Below are 15,547 nucleotides of genomic sequence, written 5' to 3' on the forward strand. Positions count from 1 at the left end.
GCAGAGCCCCTTCTCCCGCAGAGGCTGCTGTTAGTGCTGTTGTGATGCTGATGGGACGCAGCCCTGGGACCCAGTCCCCAGGGCACACTGGCCTCAGGCGCAGCCATTTAGAGTATGCCAAACCCTGGGGGGAATGAAATTTAGGGGGATGCTTAATGGGCATTTCCTACAGAATGTTTTCCTAAAAAACAAAGTATAACAGCAAGTCCTTCAGTGTTAATGCCTTCAAGTGAATGCAGGCGCCGCTTTTCGGTTCCATGTGTTCTTCTGGCGCCTCTTACAAGCTCCTGCACTGGGGAGGCCAGGCTTTCCCACTGTAGGCAAACATGCTCTTTCAGATCATGGGATTTCCTTGCTCACTGTGGCTTTTTGTAGAGCCACACTCACATTGTCCTGGTAACTGGACAAGCCGAAGTGTGTACCAGTGCAAACCTTTCAGGAATAAATTTGCCTCGGCCCTCGGCTCTTCTGGTCGAAGGTGCTCTAGTAATTTGGGCACGGTCAGTGTCCCTGGGGTGAGGGATTCTGCTGTGCCCAGAGAGTTTTTCTCCAAGGTTTTTCATTGTTTGGTAAAATCATTCCCAGGCATAGTCGACAAATGAGCTAAGCTGATTTTCACTTTCCCAGGTAGCTTCCTGCTCATTCCTCCCTTCATTTCCCAAAGAAATGCCCTTGTGTCATCCCCTCCAGTGTAGCCTCGGTCTTGCTGCTAGACTCCATGTTTTATTTATTGTTGTTATTATTGTTATTATTATTGTTATCATCGTGATCTAATTGGCTTTATTCAACCATTCAGGAACTGTGCAGCATCCCATCTCACAAGGAAGGGCCCTCTGGACTCCATGTTGTAGACTTAGAGTCACAGATTCACATGCTTGTGTATAATGGAATCGAGTGCAGTGGCTGGATGAGGGACAGTGAGGATTAGAACAGATGAGTGCCTATCTGAGGGCACAGTCATCACTTAGAATAAGCCTGTGGCTGGCTTCTGAGAAGGTGGGGCCCATGTGACTGATCTTCCAAATTTTCATAAGAAGCCAGAAACTTAGATTTTCATGAGTAGGTCATTATTGTATGGTCTCAACAAATATGATCTGTGAGCCAGATAATCATCTATAGATTTGACAGTTTCAAGATCTATTCTAGACCTTTTCCACCCTACTCACCCACACACCTACTGGCAGAAGGTGCCTCTTCAAAGTGCCCCCATGTCAAAGGAATGCATGGCTGTTGCAAAAGTCCCACCTGCTGTTCTTGGAGTATTTCTCTCCCTTCCCTTCCTTCCCTTCCTTCTCTGTCTTTCCTCACCACCTCCCCCTTTTAATTCATCATCACATCCTTTTAATTGCCAAATAGATCTTGAATCTCTTCTTCATCCTTCAGGAAACGACCAACGGTTTAAGCTTCCAAAATATATTGAAATTAGGAAATTTCAGGACTCATAACCTGAGATGTTTTGATCAGGCCTAGATTTCTTCCTCCCTTGACTCTCCCTTAATGTGGAGACGTAGATCACATACTTAACCTGCCATGTTAGTGACATCATTTTAACTAGGAGAATCTCATAGGGTCTACACATTTTACAACTGCCTACTGACTCTTTCCTGAGTATAGGATAGCACAAGTGAGAAGATCATTATGATTATTTGGAAGACAGTGTTAAGAAAATTATTTGGAGAAAGTACTTTCTAGTTACTGGAGGATCTAATTTATTTGAAAAGATTTCTTTAATGTCTATTTACTATGGAGAAAGAGACACACACACAGAATCTGAACTAGGCTCCAGGCTCTGTGCTGTCAGCACAGAGCCCGATGTAGGGCTCGAACCCACGAACCATGAAATCATGACCTGAACCAAAGTCTGACATGTAACCAACTGAGCCACCCAGGCACTCTGCTGTAGGATCTAATTAAAATTTTGTTTTTAACATTTATTCATTTATAAGAGACAGAGAGAGATAGAGCATGAGTGGGGGAGGGCAGAGAGAGAGGGAGACACAGAATCTAAGCAGACTCCAGGCTCCGAGCTGTCAGCACAGAGCCCAACGCAGGGCTCAAACCCACGAATCGTGAGATCATGATCCGAGCCGAAGTCGGATGCTTAACCAACTGAGCCACCTAGATGCCCCTGGAGGATCTAACTTAAAATGAAGTCTGACAAATGCTAATTTTCAGGCTAGAATTCTTTAAAATCATAATAACAAGACCCAAATATAAATAACATTTTTGCTATTTGGAATAAATTGTTAATAAATATTTGGTCTTCTAACTCTGTCACCACCTTCCCAGTAAAAACAGCAAAAAAAAATTCCTCCCCTCCTCTTTCCCTTGTGAGCAAATCATGCCTTAATCCAGGCAGTATCCTTAATGTATTTTTTTTCTTTACCTTCCTTCTCTGTCTTCTCCACCCACTGCCCCCATCCAATCCATCACCAAGTCCTGCTGCTTTTACCTTTCAGATAGATCTTGAATCTTTTTTATTTCCATTACTCTCACCCTATGCCAAGTTCCCATCATCCTTCAATTTGATCATTGCACGCGTTCCCTTGAATATCTACATTTTCTGGGTGCCTAGGTGGCTCAGTCAGTTAAATATCTACATTTCCTTTCATGTCCTCCTCCAACTATTCTCTGCAGTCAGAATAATGTTTTTAAAACATAAAACTTAAAGCCAGGGCACCTGGATGGCTCAGTTGGTTAAGTGTCTGACTCTTGATTTCGGCTCAGGTGATGATCTCACAGTCTGTTGGCTCAAGCCCCACTTAGTGTTAATAGCACAGAGCCTGCTGGGGATTCTCTCTCTCTCCCTCTCTTTCTCTACCCCTCCCCCACTTGCTCTCAAAATAAATAAAAATAAAAACTTAAAAAAAAAAACCCATAAAACTTAAAGCCTTTAATACCTTTCTGTTGCACTTAAAATAAAATCCAAAAATTCTTAGGGGGTCCACAAAGCCTATATAATCTGGCACCTGCCCATCCTTCCATACTCAACTCACACATTCCCTGAGTTTTACTGTGTTTCAGTCTCCTCTACCCCTTTGGAATTCCCAAGTTTGTTTCTGTTTCAAGACCACTTTCTCTGCTCGTTCCTCTTCCCATCTACTCTTTGACTAACTCCTACACATTTTCCAGGTCTCAGGTTAAATGTCACTCCTTCAAGGAAACCTCTCTGGACTCTGTAATCTATGTGAGATTTCCCTCTTAGACGCTTTCATTAGCCCATACTTTTCCTTCATAATTTGTGATAATTCATAATTTGTAATCATTTCCATGATACATGTTTAATGGCTTTCTTCCCCCTAACTTTCTACTCTCTCCCTGAACCCTCCGATCTCCTTTAAGCTCTCTGGTAGACCTTACCTGCTTTGTTTCAACTGGATCTTCCCTGAGGACCTATAACACATTAGATCCTTGTTGCATAATTTAAAGAATAGAGATAATTGTGCTTCACATTCTTGTATTTTTAGTGATCCTACATCTTAACACGAGTTGGACGGTGCTTTGGAGGATGCCAAGAGCGTAATTGCAAATTGGTGTGATAAATCAGACCCTAAGAATGTTTAAAACATAGAAATCTAACTTTTTTGTATGATCCTAATCAATATATCCCTCCTTGGTTAAGACCGATTATAACTGTAATTCTCTTTTGCTTCTTGTCATAGACGAAAAAGGCGTAACTTCAGTAAACAGGCCACCGAAATCTTGAACGAATATTTTTACTCACACCTCAGTAACCCCTACCCCAGTGAAGAAGCCAAAGAGGAGCTGGCCAAGAAATGCAGCATCACAGTGTCACAGGTGAGAGGGCTCCAAGGGTCTGTCTCGCTTCCCTACGAATCTAGGAACCCTATTCTTTCTTCCCGGTATCACCGAATTTCAGATCCACGTGTTCCAGTGTGAAAGAAGATAAAAAGAAAATAGAGATATTTCCATGTTTTTATGCAAGCTTTTAAAGCTTCAGTGATGTGTTGGTTTTTTTGTTTTTTCGCTTTTTTAATCTAAGTTGTGAGGAATCAAGATAATCAGCCACCACCCCAGTGTAAATCTTCTATAGAGAGGACATAAACATGCCATGGGGAGAGACACGGTTTATACTTAAGTGACTCTTCAGTAAATGGCATACGGTCCTGCTTTCCCTGATTTAGATGACTGACCTAAGCTTCTACCAGTGAGAAACCAATTTATTTGTTGCCGAAAGGAAATTTAATATAACTCTTTGGTGAAAGCTTTGAGGAATTCACTAAGTCTTTTCTTGGTAACCGTGCTATGATATTTGGTTCCCAAGGATTTCGTTGCTTCCTTGTTATTCATTAAACAGAAGAATTAAGTTTATACCCGTCTTTATTTTGTTTTTAATGTTTATTTGTAATAAATTGTGGCCCTGAAATTAGCTGTCATCATCTAACAAAAATACATTTAGTTTGAGGCAGATAGACTGGTATTTGATTGAGGACTGGAGACAAATAAATAAACAACTGTACCTCCTTAAACAAATAAGTATGTTTTACTGGCATTAACTCTAAAATATAATTTTATTTTAGTACTCATACTGTTGTTTATACACGGACATCAGAATAGCATTTCTTTATAGCACGGAAATGTAGTAATTACCAACCAGCTGTTGCAATGGAACTTAAGGAAAAGCTGACCCTTGGCAGAAATTTTGGTGTTTCCTATTGATCATAGGACACAAGCATTTTAAGGTAGTTTCTAAGTTAATATTCCTGCTGTACATCTGAAGTCCAAGATATTAGAGATCCCCTTCAGAGTCCAGTGAAAGTTTTATATCAGTATTTTAAGTCATTGTTATTTAAGGGATTAAAGTCTGGGCTTGAGATGATTTCCAGCTTCTGTTTTGGCATTACTTTTCACAGAACCTCTAGAACAATCATAGATTCATAATTAAGCTATCATTTAAGAGTTATTGTCATTCTCTTACGGAATAGTGTTTGTCCTGATTCGTCTTGCTGAGTTTGAAATGGCCTATAATTGATTTGAGTTACCAACTTATGAGGACATCTCTAAAACATCCCTATCTGGGTTGTGTAGTGCTCACTGCCACTTGAACTATTAAGGGAACAGTATAATATGCTGGGTCAGACAGAGAAGATGAAATTAAGCGGGTGTTTTTCTGGTGTGTGCATTTTCCCTGAACATTAGTGAGAGGATCAGACTCATGCTAAACACCAGTGGATGATGCCAAGTCTGGTTTTCCGCCTCTCACAGTAGCTTTCTGACTCTAGAATGCGGATGTCTGTAGGTCCAATTTCAGCTAAGGTGTTTTCATGCTTCTGCTTCTTTTTTTCTTGTTTCCCTCTCTACCATAGTTAGCACTGGACAATAACGCAGATTATATACCTTTTTTGAAAGCCGATACAATCCTGGCTTTTCATTAGTGTAATGCTAGCATTTTCTGTGCAGCGTAGGACCTGCTTAATACAGTTGCTTAATACACGCTGTGTATTAAGCGAGAGAAAAGTTTCCTTCTGACTCTGCTCTGAACTAGGGAGGTTTTGCTCTACTTCTAACATAGGCTAGGAACACATTACTAACTTTTTAATTTCTACTATATTCATTTCACTTGTTTTCTGATAGAAGAACAGCTAGGTTTTGGAAATTTTTTAGTAATCGCTTGAGACATGGAAATAACAGAGACTTAAGATTGGTCTGTCTACAAAGCAGACTGGCTGCTTTTTCTGTTTTTCTCCCAGTTCGGCCTTTCAGATGCAGACTTTCAGGGATCAGTGTAAGCATTAAATTGTGACAGCCCCCCCCCCCCCATTTACCTTTTTCCTACCTAAAGAAGTTAATTTCCCCTCAACAAGTCGCCACCTACACATCTCTGAAGTAGGAACAATGATGTTATCATTTTAAGTATTAGATGTCAGTTACTAGCCTTATGAGTGTCCTGTTTAAGTTGTTTAGAAACGAAAGCAGAGAATATTCCAGACCTGAGAGGTTAACCACTTTCTAAAGAGACCAAACATTGTTTAAAATATACATCATACTAAAATATAATTTAAAAGAAATTTTTTTAATCTTTATTTATTTTTGAGAGAGAGACAGAGCGCAAGCAGGGGAGAGGCAAAGAGAGGGAGACACAGAATCCGAAGCAGGCTTCAGGCTCCAAGCTGTCAGCACAGAGCCCGACGTGGGGCTTGAACTCACAAACCTTGAGATCATGACCTGAGCTGAAGTCCGACGCTCAACCGACTGAGCCACCCAGGCGCCCCATGCTAACATGATTAAATTTAGAATCCAGAAATTGTTCACACACAAAACTAACTTAAAAAAATTGAAACCCACTGAAAACAGGCAACTATAACAACACTATTTTTGCCTGACTTTCATAGAGTATATGAAACTGATTAATTCTGGATTGCTTAAAATACTGCTTAGTATATGAAATTGATTTATTCTGGATTACTTAAAATACTGCTTAATATATGAAACTGATTTATTCTGGATTACTTAAAATATTGCTTAAAATAATAATTAAGAATAAGGAATAACTAAGAATAAGGAGCACCTGGGTGGCTCAGTCAGTTGAGCATCCGACTTCGGCTCAGGTCATGATCTCACAGTGTGTGGGTTCAAGCCCTGCATCGGGCCCTGTGCTGACAGCTCAGCCTGGAGCCTCCTTCGGATTCTGTGTCTCCCTCTCTCTCTGCCCCTCCCTGGCTCATGCTCTGTCTCTCAAAAATAAATAAAAATGTTTAAAAAATTTTAAAAAGAAAGAATAAGGAACTTTCAGAAGAAAATGTAAGGATATATCTTTAGGACTTTGAGGATAGTAAAAAAAATTCTTAAAAAGGACATAAAAGGGGCGCCTGGTGGCTCAGTTGGTTGAGCGACCGACTTTAGCTCAGGTCATGATCTTGCAGTTTGTGAGTTCGAGCCCCGCGTCGGGCTCTGTGCTGACACCTCAGAGCCTGGAGCCTGCTTCAGATTCTGTGTTTCCCCCTCTCTCTACCCCTCCCCTGCTCATGCTCTGTGTCTCTCTGTCTCTCGATAATAAATAAACGTTAAAAGAAATTAAAAAAAAAAAAAAGGACATAAAATGTTTAAGCAACAAAGGAAAAGATTGGTAAGTTTTGTGGTAAAATGTTTATCAAAGACTGTGAAACATCAACATGATACAACCATTTTGGTAAAGACTGGATCAGGCAGGAATCATCAATAGATATTAAATCTGGGGGGAAATTTTGATGAAGAAAATGGTCTTAAAGTGTCTCTCCATAGGCTCTTTATTAGTTGTAAGGGTTTCAAAAAAAAAAAAAAAAAAAAAGCAATTATAGAGTGGAGAAATGGAACAAAACTCGGATCAGGTGATTAGAATCAACATCACCAAAGAGAGACAGTGGACATTGTGTATAGTATTTCATCCAAGAATGTAGTCTGAATCTAATCACTAGAAAACATCAGACAAACAAAACGAAGAGTGTTCTGTTAGGGAAAAAAGGGGGTGGGAGTAGTCTTCTTTAAAAATGTCAAAAAATAAGTAAATAAATAAAAATGTCAAAGAAAGGCCATGGAAATGGTTCACACTAAGAGAGGACAGAGACATGACAGGTAAATGCAATTCCTGACCCTAGACTGGATCTTGTACTGAAGGGGAGGAAATGCCATAAAGAATGTTATCGGGTTAAAATTATTACAGTAAATTACAAAATGTAATTGTTCTATTGTTGTATAAGCGAGTATCTCTAGTCTTAGGGAATACACTGACTTACTTACATAGGGAGAAAGAGCCATGATATATATAATTTACCTTCAAATAGTTCAGGAAAAAAATGTGTGTGTATGTGTGTTTGTATATGTGTGTGCATAAACACACATAAACATGTATAAACACAAATTGCACATGCGTGAGTGAACACAAATGATAAAACAAATGGGGTAAAATGTTTAATAATAGGTGAATATGACTAAAAGGCATACACAGATGTTCTTTATACTATTTTTATTTTTGTGGCCTTTTTTGCAGGCTTGAAATTATTTCAAATAAAATGTTTTTTAAAATGTGAAGACAGGGGCACCTGGGTGGCTCAGTCGGTTAAGTGTCCGACTTTGGCTCAGGTCATAATCTCACAGTTCGTGAGTTTGAGCCTCGCTTTGGACTCTGTGCTGACAGCTCAGAGCCTGGAGCCTGCTTCAGATTTGTGTCTCCCTCTCTGCCTCTCCTCTGCTCAAACTCTGTCTCTCTCTCTCAAAAATAAATAAACATTTAAAAAATAACGAAAGAGGGGCGCCTGGGTGGCTCAGTCGGTTAAGCGTCCGACTTCGGCTCAGGTCACGATCTCGAGGTCCGCGAGTTCGAGCCCCGCGTCGGGCTCTGGGCTGATGGCTCAGAGCCTGGAGCCTGCTTTCGATTCTGTGTCTCCCTCTCTCTCTGCCCCTCCCCCGTTCATGCTCTGTCTCTCTCTGTCCCAAAAATAAATAAATGTTAAAAAAAAAAATTTTAAAAAAATAAAATAAAATAAAAAATAACGAAAGAAAATAAAGAAATAAAATGTGAAGACAGCCCACAGACTGCAAGAAGATATTTGTAAGTATATAAGTCAGATTAAAATCTAAAATACATAAGGAATTCCTATAAATTAATAAGAAAAAGACAAAGAACATATTTGAAAAATAGACAAAAACAAGGACTTCACAGAAAGAATATAAATAGTCGATTATATGAGAAGATCCTTTTTTGTAATCAGGAAAATGTGATTTAAAACCTTCAATGAAATAACATTTTACATTTCCTGCATTGGGGCAAAAAATCCTAAATTTGACCATACCAAGTCTGGACATTGTTGGCAAAAATATATAATAGCAGATACTCTTAAATATTCTTGGTAGGAATGTAAATTGGTATAGCCACTTTGAAAACCTTACGGCATTATCTTATAAATTTAAATATACATATACCATTCAATCAATCCTTAATTTCACCTCTTAGTGAAATTGTTCTAGAAAACTTCTTGTGTATGTATATCAGGAAACATATGTAAGAGCATTTGTTTTTTGGGTTTTTTTTTTTACCCTTTCCTTTTTTTTTTTTTAATTTATTTTTTTAATTTGCATCCAAGTGAGTTAACATATAGTGCAACAGTGATTTCAGGAGTAGATTCCTTAATGCCTCTTACCCATTTAGCCCATCTTCCCTCCCATAACCCCTCCAGTAACCCTCAGTTTGTTCTCCATATTTAAGAGTCTCTTATGTTTTTGTCCCCCTCCATGTTTTTATATTATTTTTTCTTTCCTTCTCTTATGTTCATCTGCTTTGTATCTTAAAGCCCTCATATGAATGAAGTCATATGATACTTGTCTTTCTCTGACTAATTTCACTTAGCATAATACCCTCTAGTTCCATCCTCGTAGTTGCGAATATGTAAGAGCATTTGTAATAACATTGTTTGAAATGGCAAAAAACTTGAAATAAGACAAGTGTCCATTGAGTGGGGAAATGGATAAATCTATTGTGGTATAATCCCACAACAGATTACTATATAGCAGTGAAAAAGAATAATGTACAATGACATATATCCAATGTGAGTGAATCTTAGAAACATAATAGTGAGTGAAAAAGGCACATTGCAGAGTATATATATAAAGTTCAAAACCAAGCAAACAGCATATTGTTTAGAGTACATACATATATGATTAAATATACAGAAAGTAAAGGGAATGATAAAAAAAAAAAAAACCTCAGTTAAGTGGAATAGGATTAGGAAAGAATATTCACAGTTTTAGTGGTATTGTTGTATGTTTATTTAAGTTGAGTGGAAGATTTACAGGAATTAATTTTTATGCTTTAAAAATTTTTTAATGTTTTTGTTGAAGTATTATTAGCATACAAAAAAAATCTATGCACATTTAATGTGTACATCTTGGAATCTAAAAAATAAAACAAATGAAGAAGTAAAAAAAAAACAATTTCTTTTTTTTTTTTTAATTTAATGTTTTATTTTTTAAAATTTACATCCAAATTAGTTAGCATATAGTGCAACAATGATTTCAGGAGTAGATTCCTTAGTGCCCCTTACCCATTTCGCCCATCCCCCCTCCCACAACCCCTCCAGTAACCCTCAGTTTGTTCTCCATATTTATGAGTCTCTTCTGTTTTGTCCCCCTCCCTGTTTTTATATTATTTTTGTTTCCCTTCCCTTATGTTCAACTGTTTTGTCTCTTAAAGTCCTCATACGAGTGAAGTCATATGATTTTTGTCTTTCTCTGACTAATTTCACTTAGCATAATACCCTCCAGTTCCATCCATGTAGTTGCAAATGGCAAGATTTCATTCTTTTTGATTGCCAAGTAATACTCCATTGTATATATAAACCACATCTTCTTTATCCATTCATCCATTGATGGACATTTGGCCTCTTTCCATCCTTTGGCTGTTGTCAATAGTGCTGCCATAAACATGGGGGTGCATGTGTCCCTTTGAAACAGCACACCTGTATCCCTTGTATAAATGCCTAGTAGTGCAATTGCTGGGTTATAGGGTAGTTCTATTTTTAGTTTTTTGAGGAACCTCCATACTATTTTCCAGAGTGGCTGCACCAGCTTGCATTCCCACCAACAATGTAAAAGAGATCTTTCTCCGCATCCTCACCAACATCTGTTGTTGCCTGACTTGTTAATGTTAGCCATTCTGACAGGTGTAAGGTGGTATTTCATTGTGGTTTTGATTTCTATTTCCCTGATGACAAGTGATGTTGAGCATTTTTTCATGTGTCAGTTGGCCATCTGGATGTCTTCTTTGGAGAAGTGTCTATTCATGTCTTTTGCCCGTTTCTTCACTGGATTATTTGTTTTTTGGGTGTTGAGTTTGATAAGTTCTTTATAGATTTTGGATACTAACCCTTTATCTGATATGCCATTTGCAAATATCTTCTCCCATTCTTTCGGTTGCCTTTTAGTTTTGCTGATTGTTTCATTGGCTGTGCAGAAGCTTTTTATTTTGATGAGGTCCCAGGAGTTCATTTTTGCTTTTGTTTCCCTTGCCTCTGGAGACGTGGTAAGAAGTTGCTGCGGCCAAGATCAAAGAGGTTTTTCCCTGCTTTCTCCTCAAGGATTTTGATGGCTTCCTGTCTTACATTGAGGTCTTTCATCCATTTTGAGTTTATTTTTGTGTATGATGTAAGAAAGTGGTCCAGGTTTATTCTTCTGCATGTCGCTGTCCAGTTTTCCCAGCACCACTTGCTGAAGAGACTGTCTTTATTCCATTGGATCTTCTTTCCTGCTTTGTCAAAGATTAGTTGCCCATACGTTTGTGGGTCCATTTCTGGGTTCTCTATTCTGTTCCATTGATCTGAGTGTGTGTTCTTGTGGCAGTACCATACTGTCTTGATGATTACAGCTTTGTAGTATAGCTTGAAGTCTGGGATTGTAATGCCTCCTGCTTTGGTTTTCTTTTTCAAGATCACTTTGGCTATTTGGGGTCTTTTCTGGTTCCATACAAATTTTGGGATTATTTGTTCTAACTCTGTGAAGAATGCTGGTGTTACTTTGATAGGGATTGCATTGAATATGTGGATTGCTTTGGGTAGCATTGACATTTTAACAATATTTGTTCTTCCTATCCAGGAGCAGGGAATCTTTTTCCATTCTTTTGTGTCTTCAGTTTCTTTCATAAGCTTTCTATAGTTTTCAGCATATAGATTTTTCACCTCTTTGGTTAGATTTATTCCTAGGTATTTTATGGTTTTTTGTGCCAGAAACAACTTCTAAGCACAGAGAACAAACTGGTGGTTGCCAGAAAAGAGGAAGATAGGGGGATGGGAAAAATAGGTGAAAAGGATTAAAAGGTGTACATACCTCCAGTAATAAAATAAGAAGTCACAGAGGTGAAAAGTTCAGCAAAAAGAAGAGAGTGAATAATTTTATAATAATGTAGGGTGGTGAGTGTTGAGTAATGTATAGAATTGTTGAATCATTGTGTTGTATACCTGAAACTAATATAATGTTTTATGCCAACTATACTTCAATGATAAAAATTTTAAATGATTATAATTTTTATGCTTTATAAACATATATATATAGATACATACATATAATATATATACATATGTAGATATGTATATATATTATATGTATGTATCTATATGTGTGTGTGTGTGTGTGTATATATATATATATGAAGGAAGTTTTATGTGAATTATTATACCCAAATAACAGAATATTTAAAAGTATTTCCATTCATTTGCTAACAAAAAAATCTATTGGAATACCTATTATGTACCAGATACTATACTGGGAATGGAAGAGATGTCTGTGAACTTAACAGGCAAAACTGCCTGCCCTACCTGACAGAAGTATGTACATATGTTCACCAAAGATATGTAAAAGAATATCCTTAGCAACAGTATTCCCATTAGCCAAACTAGAAACAATGGAAATGTCCATCAGTAGGAAAATTGGTAAATAAATGTGGCATACTTTTGTATATTTAGAATATTTTATAGCAGTGAGAATGTATGAACTTGACTATGTATACCTATATAATGCTAAGTGAAAGAAGTCAGGCACTTGGTATATGATTCCATTTATTAAAACATTCAAAAACAGGCATGTGACTGGCTGATTTGGTGTAGCATGTAACTCTTGATCTCAGGGTCATAAGTTCAAGCCCCACGTTGGGCATGGAGGCTACTTTTAAAAAAAGTTCAAAAACAAACTTGATCTTAGTGTTAATTTAGGATAGGGGCATCTGGGTGGCTCAGTTGGTTGAGCGTCCGACTCTTGATTTCAGCTCAGGTCATGATACCAGGTTCATGGGATCAAGCCCCATGTCAGGCTTTGTACTGAGCATGGAGCCTGCTTGGGACTCTCTCCTACTGCCCCTCTCCCTGGCTCGTACTCTCTCTCTCTCTCTCTCTCTCTCTCTCTCTCTCTCTCTCTTTCTAAAAAATAAAAAATAAAGTCAGGATAAAAGTGGTTACCCTCAGGAGAACAGTGATTGGGAAGGGAGATGTTTCTGTATCTAAACAATGCTTTCATGGGTGTCTTCACTTTTTGAAAATGCATCAAGCTCTCTACTTATGATGTATATATACACCTTGTGTTGGTTTATGTATATTTCACTTGACTAAAAAGTTTACTTTCACATCAACAGCAAACCTGCCTTCATTGAGCTTACATTTTTCTGGGAGAATACAAACAGATAACATAAGTAAATGAGATGATAAATTAGAATACAGTGATAGGTGGTATGGATAATACAAATAAAGGAGGGAAAGAGAACAGGGAGTGAAGTGTGCAATTTTTAATAAGGTGGTAAAGAAAGCCCCTCCTGAGAGAGTATCTTTTGGTAAAGATTGAAGGAGAGAATGAACAACCCGTGTGGCTAATAGGCAAAGAACATTCCAGGCAGAGGGAACAGTAGGTGCAAAGGGCCTGAGGGGAAAATTGCCTGAACAAGTGGGAGGAGGCGTCAGAGACAAGTCAGAGAGATTGTGAGATCCAAATGGTTTGGGGGCCTTAGACACCATGATAATGGAGGACTTTTCCTCTGAGTGAAGTGGAAAGCTGGGGAGTGACATGATCTGACTTAAGTTTTAACAGGATCACCATGGCAGCTTTATTGGTAATAGAGTGAAGGAGGCAAGGACAAGCAGTCACCAGTTAGGGTGTCATCGCAATAATCCAGGGAGAAGATGACGGTGGCTTGGATCAGGATGCTTGTAGTAAAGGCGATGAAAAGTGGCTGGATCCCAGGTAATTGTGAAGGTACAGCCAAGAGGGTTTACTGATAGATGAAATGTAGGATGTCAGAGAAAGAGTCAAGGAGGTCTCAAACATTTTTGGCTTGAGCAGCAGAAAGGTGCAGTTTTCCTTTAAGTGTGATGGGGAAGGATTTAGGAGGAAGAGATTTTTTGGTGGAAGGGCAGATCAGGAGTTTGGTTTTGGACATATAAAGTTAATATATCTTACAGCTTTTTAAGTTCATTCTATACTGTAATGTATAAATAGGCACTGGTAAGTAAAAAATTTATAGTTTATGTTAGTCTAACGTTAATTTCTGGTGATATATTGTAAATATAAATATCCTTAATGTAGAATTGCAGGTTGAGCTCAGAATTTGAAATCTCTGATGCCTTTTTTTAAAAATTGTATTTATTTATTCTGAGGGAAACAGGGAGAACAGGAGAGGAGCAGAGAGAGAATGAATCCCAAGAAGACCCTGCTCTGTCAGCATCGAGCCCGATGCGCGGCTCAAACCCACGAACCATGGTTTCATGACCTGAGTCAAAACCGAGAGTCTGATGCTTAACCGACTGAGCCACCCAGGCACTCCTCTACCCCTCTCTGATTTCTTAAGGCTTGGTTTGGTTAAGTAAGCTGGAGATCCCCCCCCCCCTTTTTTTTACATAACACCCTGAAAATTCACAAAAGAAGGAATGATTTCAAATGTCATAAGCATTGAGAATCATACTTAAATTGTCACATATACTTAATTAGTGAAGCAGATATTAATATGCTTTTACTTTTTGAAATAGTGCTAACTTGCATTGATTATTCAAATTAGCAAGTCACAAAAAACTCCATTGTTCTCCTGATTCCAATTTTGAGTTTAAATAACTCTGGCCCTACTTTCTCTGCTAGGTGTTTTTAGAATGAAAAATGTTCACTTCTTCATTGCTACTGTAATTGAAATGTACTGTAAAGAAAGGATTGATTTTTTTTTTTTTTAACAGATGAGTACCTGAAATAGTAGAGAGGTTAATTGGCAACATTAAGATTCATTCATTCATTCATTCAACTCACGTATTTTAGAGCTTTTAAAGTGGTGCACAGGACCCACTTTTACAACAGTCTAGTGTGGAAAAAATTATTATCTAACCCTTACAGATGAGGAGACTGATGTTCAGAGAGGTTAAGTGATTTGACAAAGAGTCACAAGACTTTATGAGTGGGAGAGCTGGAGGTTCTTACTCAGAGGTTCTTAATAAAAAACAAGAAACTGGATTTTTACCTTTTTTTCCTGCAAGAGGCAGTGTGATTCCTCTCTCTCTCTGAGGCCCCAGCTGCAGAATCCTGGTTTGTGAGGCACAGGCCTTGGCTTTTATCACTCGAGCTGCGTCATTTCCCCCTAAGCTACTTTAGACACTCCAGGCTAGTTAGTAGCCTGAGGTCTCCTTACTCATTAAACGACTTATTCCAAAGCAGTGAATATTCAGTAAGCTAATTAAAATTTGTAAGTAAGATTTCCTTATTAAAAAAAATCTATTAAAATAAGAAGAAGCCCGCTAAAATAATAATTAGAGCAGGGGAAAAAAAAGATGACTATCAGATTACAGTATCTTTTTCAGCTATCTATAAAGGCCTGTTCGGTTGCTTTGGCGAGTAGACAGAAGGCAGGACTGGATTTCTACTGTAAGGATGTAAGGTTGCAATTGGCGAACTAGAGACAAGGTGAAGGAAAGACGCAGCTATTTTGTTAAAGTGGTTCTTTCACTCTGTCTTAAAAGAAGGCTACAGACCCTCTGTTCTACAAAAGGTTCTGCTTGTATGTCCTAGTGGAGATAGACGTCATTAAACAGTGTGCAAA

At 38.2% G+C, this 15,547-nt stretch overlaps 1 protein-coding gene across 3 annotated transcripts in view; it reads left to right on the plus strand.

Moving 5' to 3' along the window:
- The window catches only part of PBX3 (PBX homeobox 3), a 222,155-nt gene that overhangs the window by 181,347 nt on the left and 25,261 nt on the right, over positions 1 to 15,547 (plus strand). For all 3 annotated transcript variants that reach the window (XM_025934614.2, XM_086684032.1, XM_086684031.1), the window contains exon 5: positions 3,663 to 3,798. In XM_025934614.2, the coding sequence (XP_025790399.1) occupies positions 3,663 to 3,798 (136 nt within the window). The remainder of the gene's footprint in view (positions 1 to 3,662; positions 3,799 to 15,547) is intronic.

Source organism: Puma concolor, chromosome D4 (assembly GCF_028749965.1).
Source record: "Puma concolor isolate L17-30 chromosome D4, mPumCon1.1.hap2, whole genome shotgun sequence".
Taxonomy (NCBI): Eukaryota; Metazoa; Chordata; class Mammalia; order Carnivora; family Felidae; genus Puma; species Puma concolor.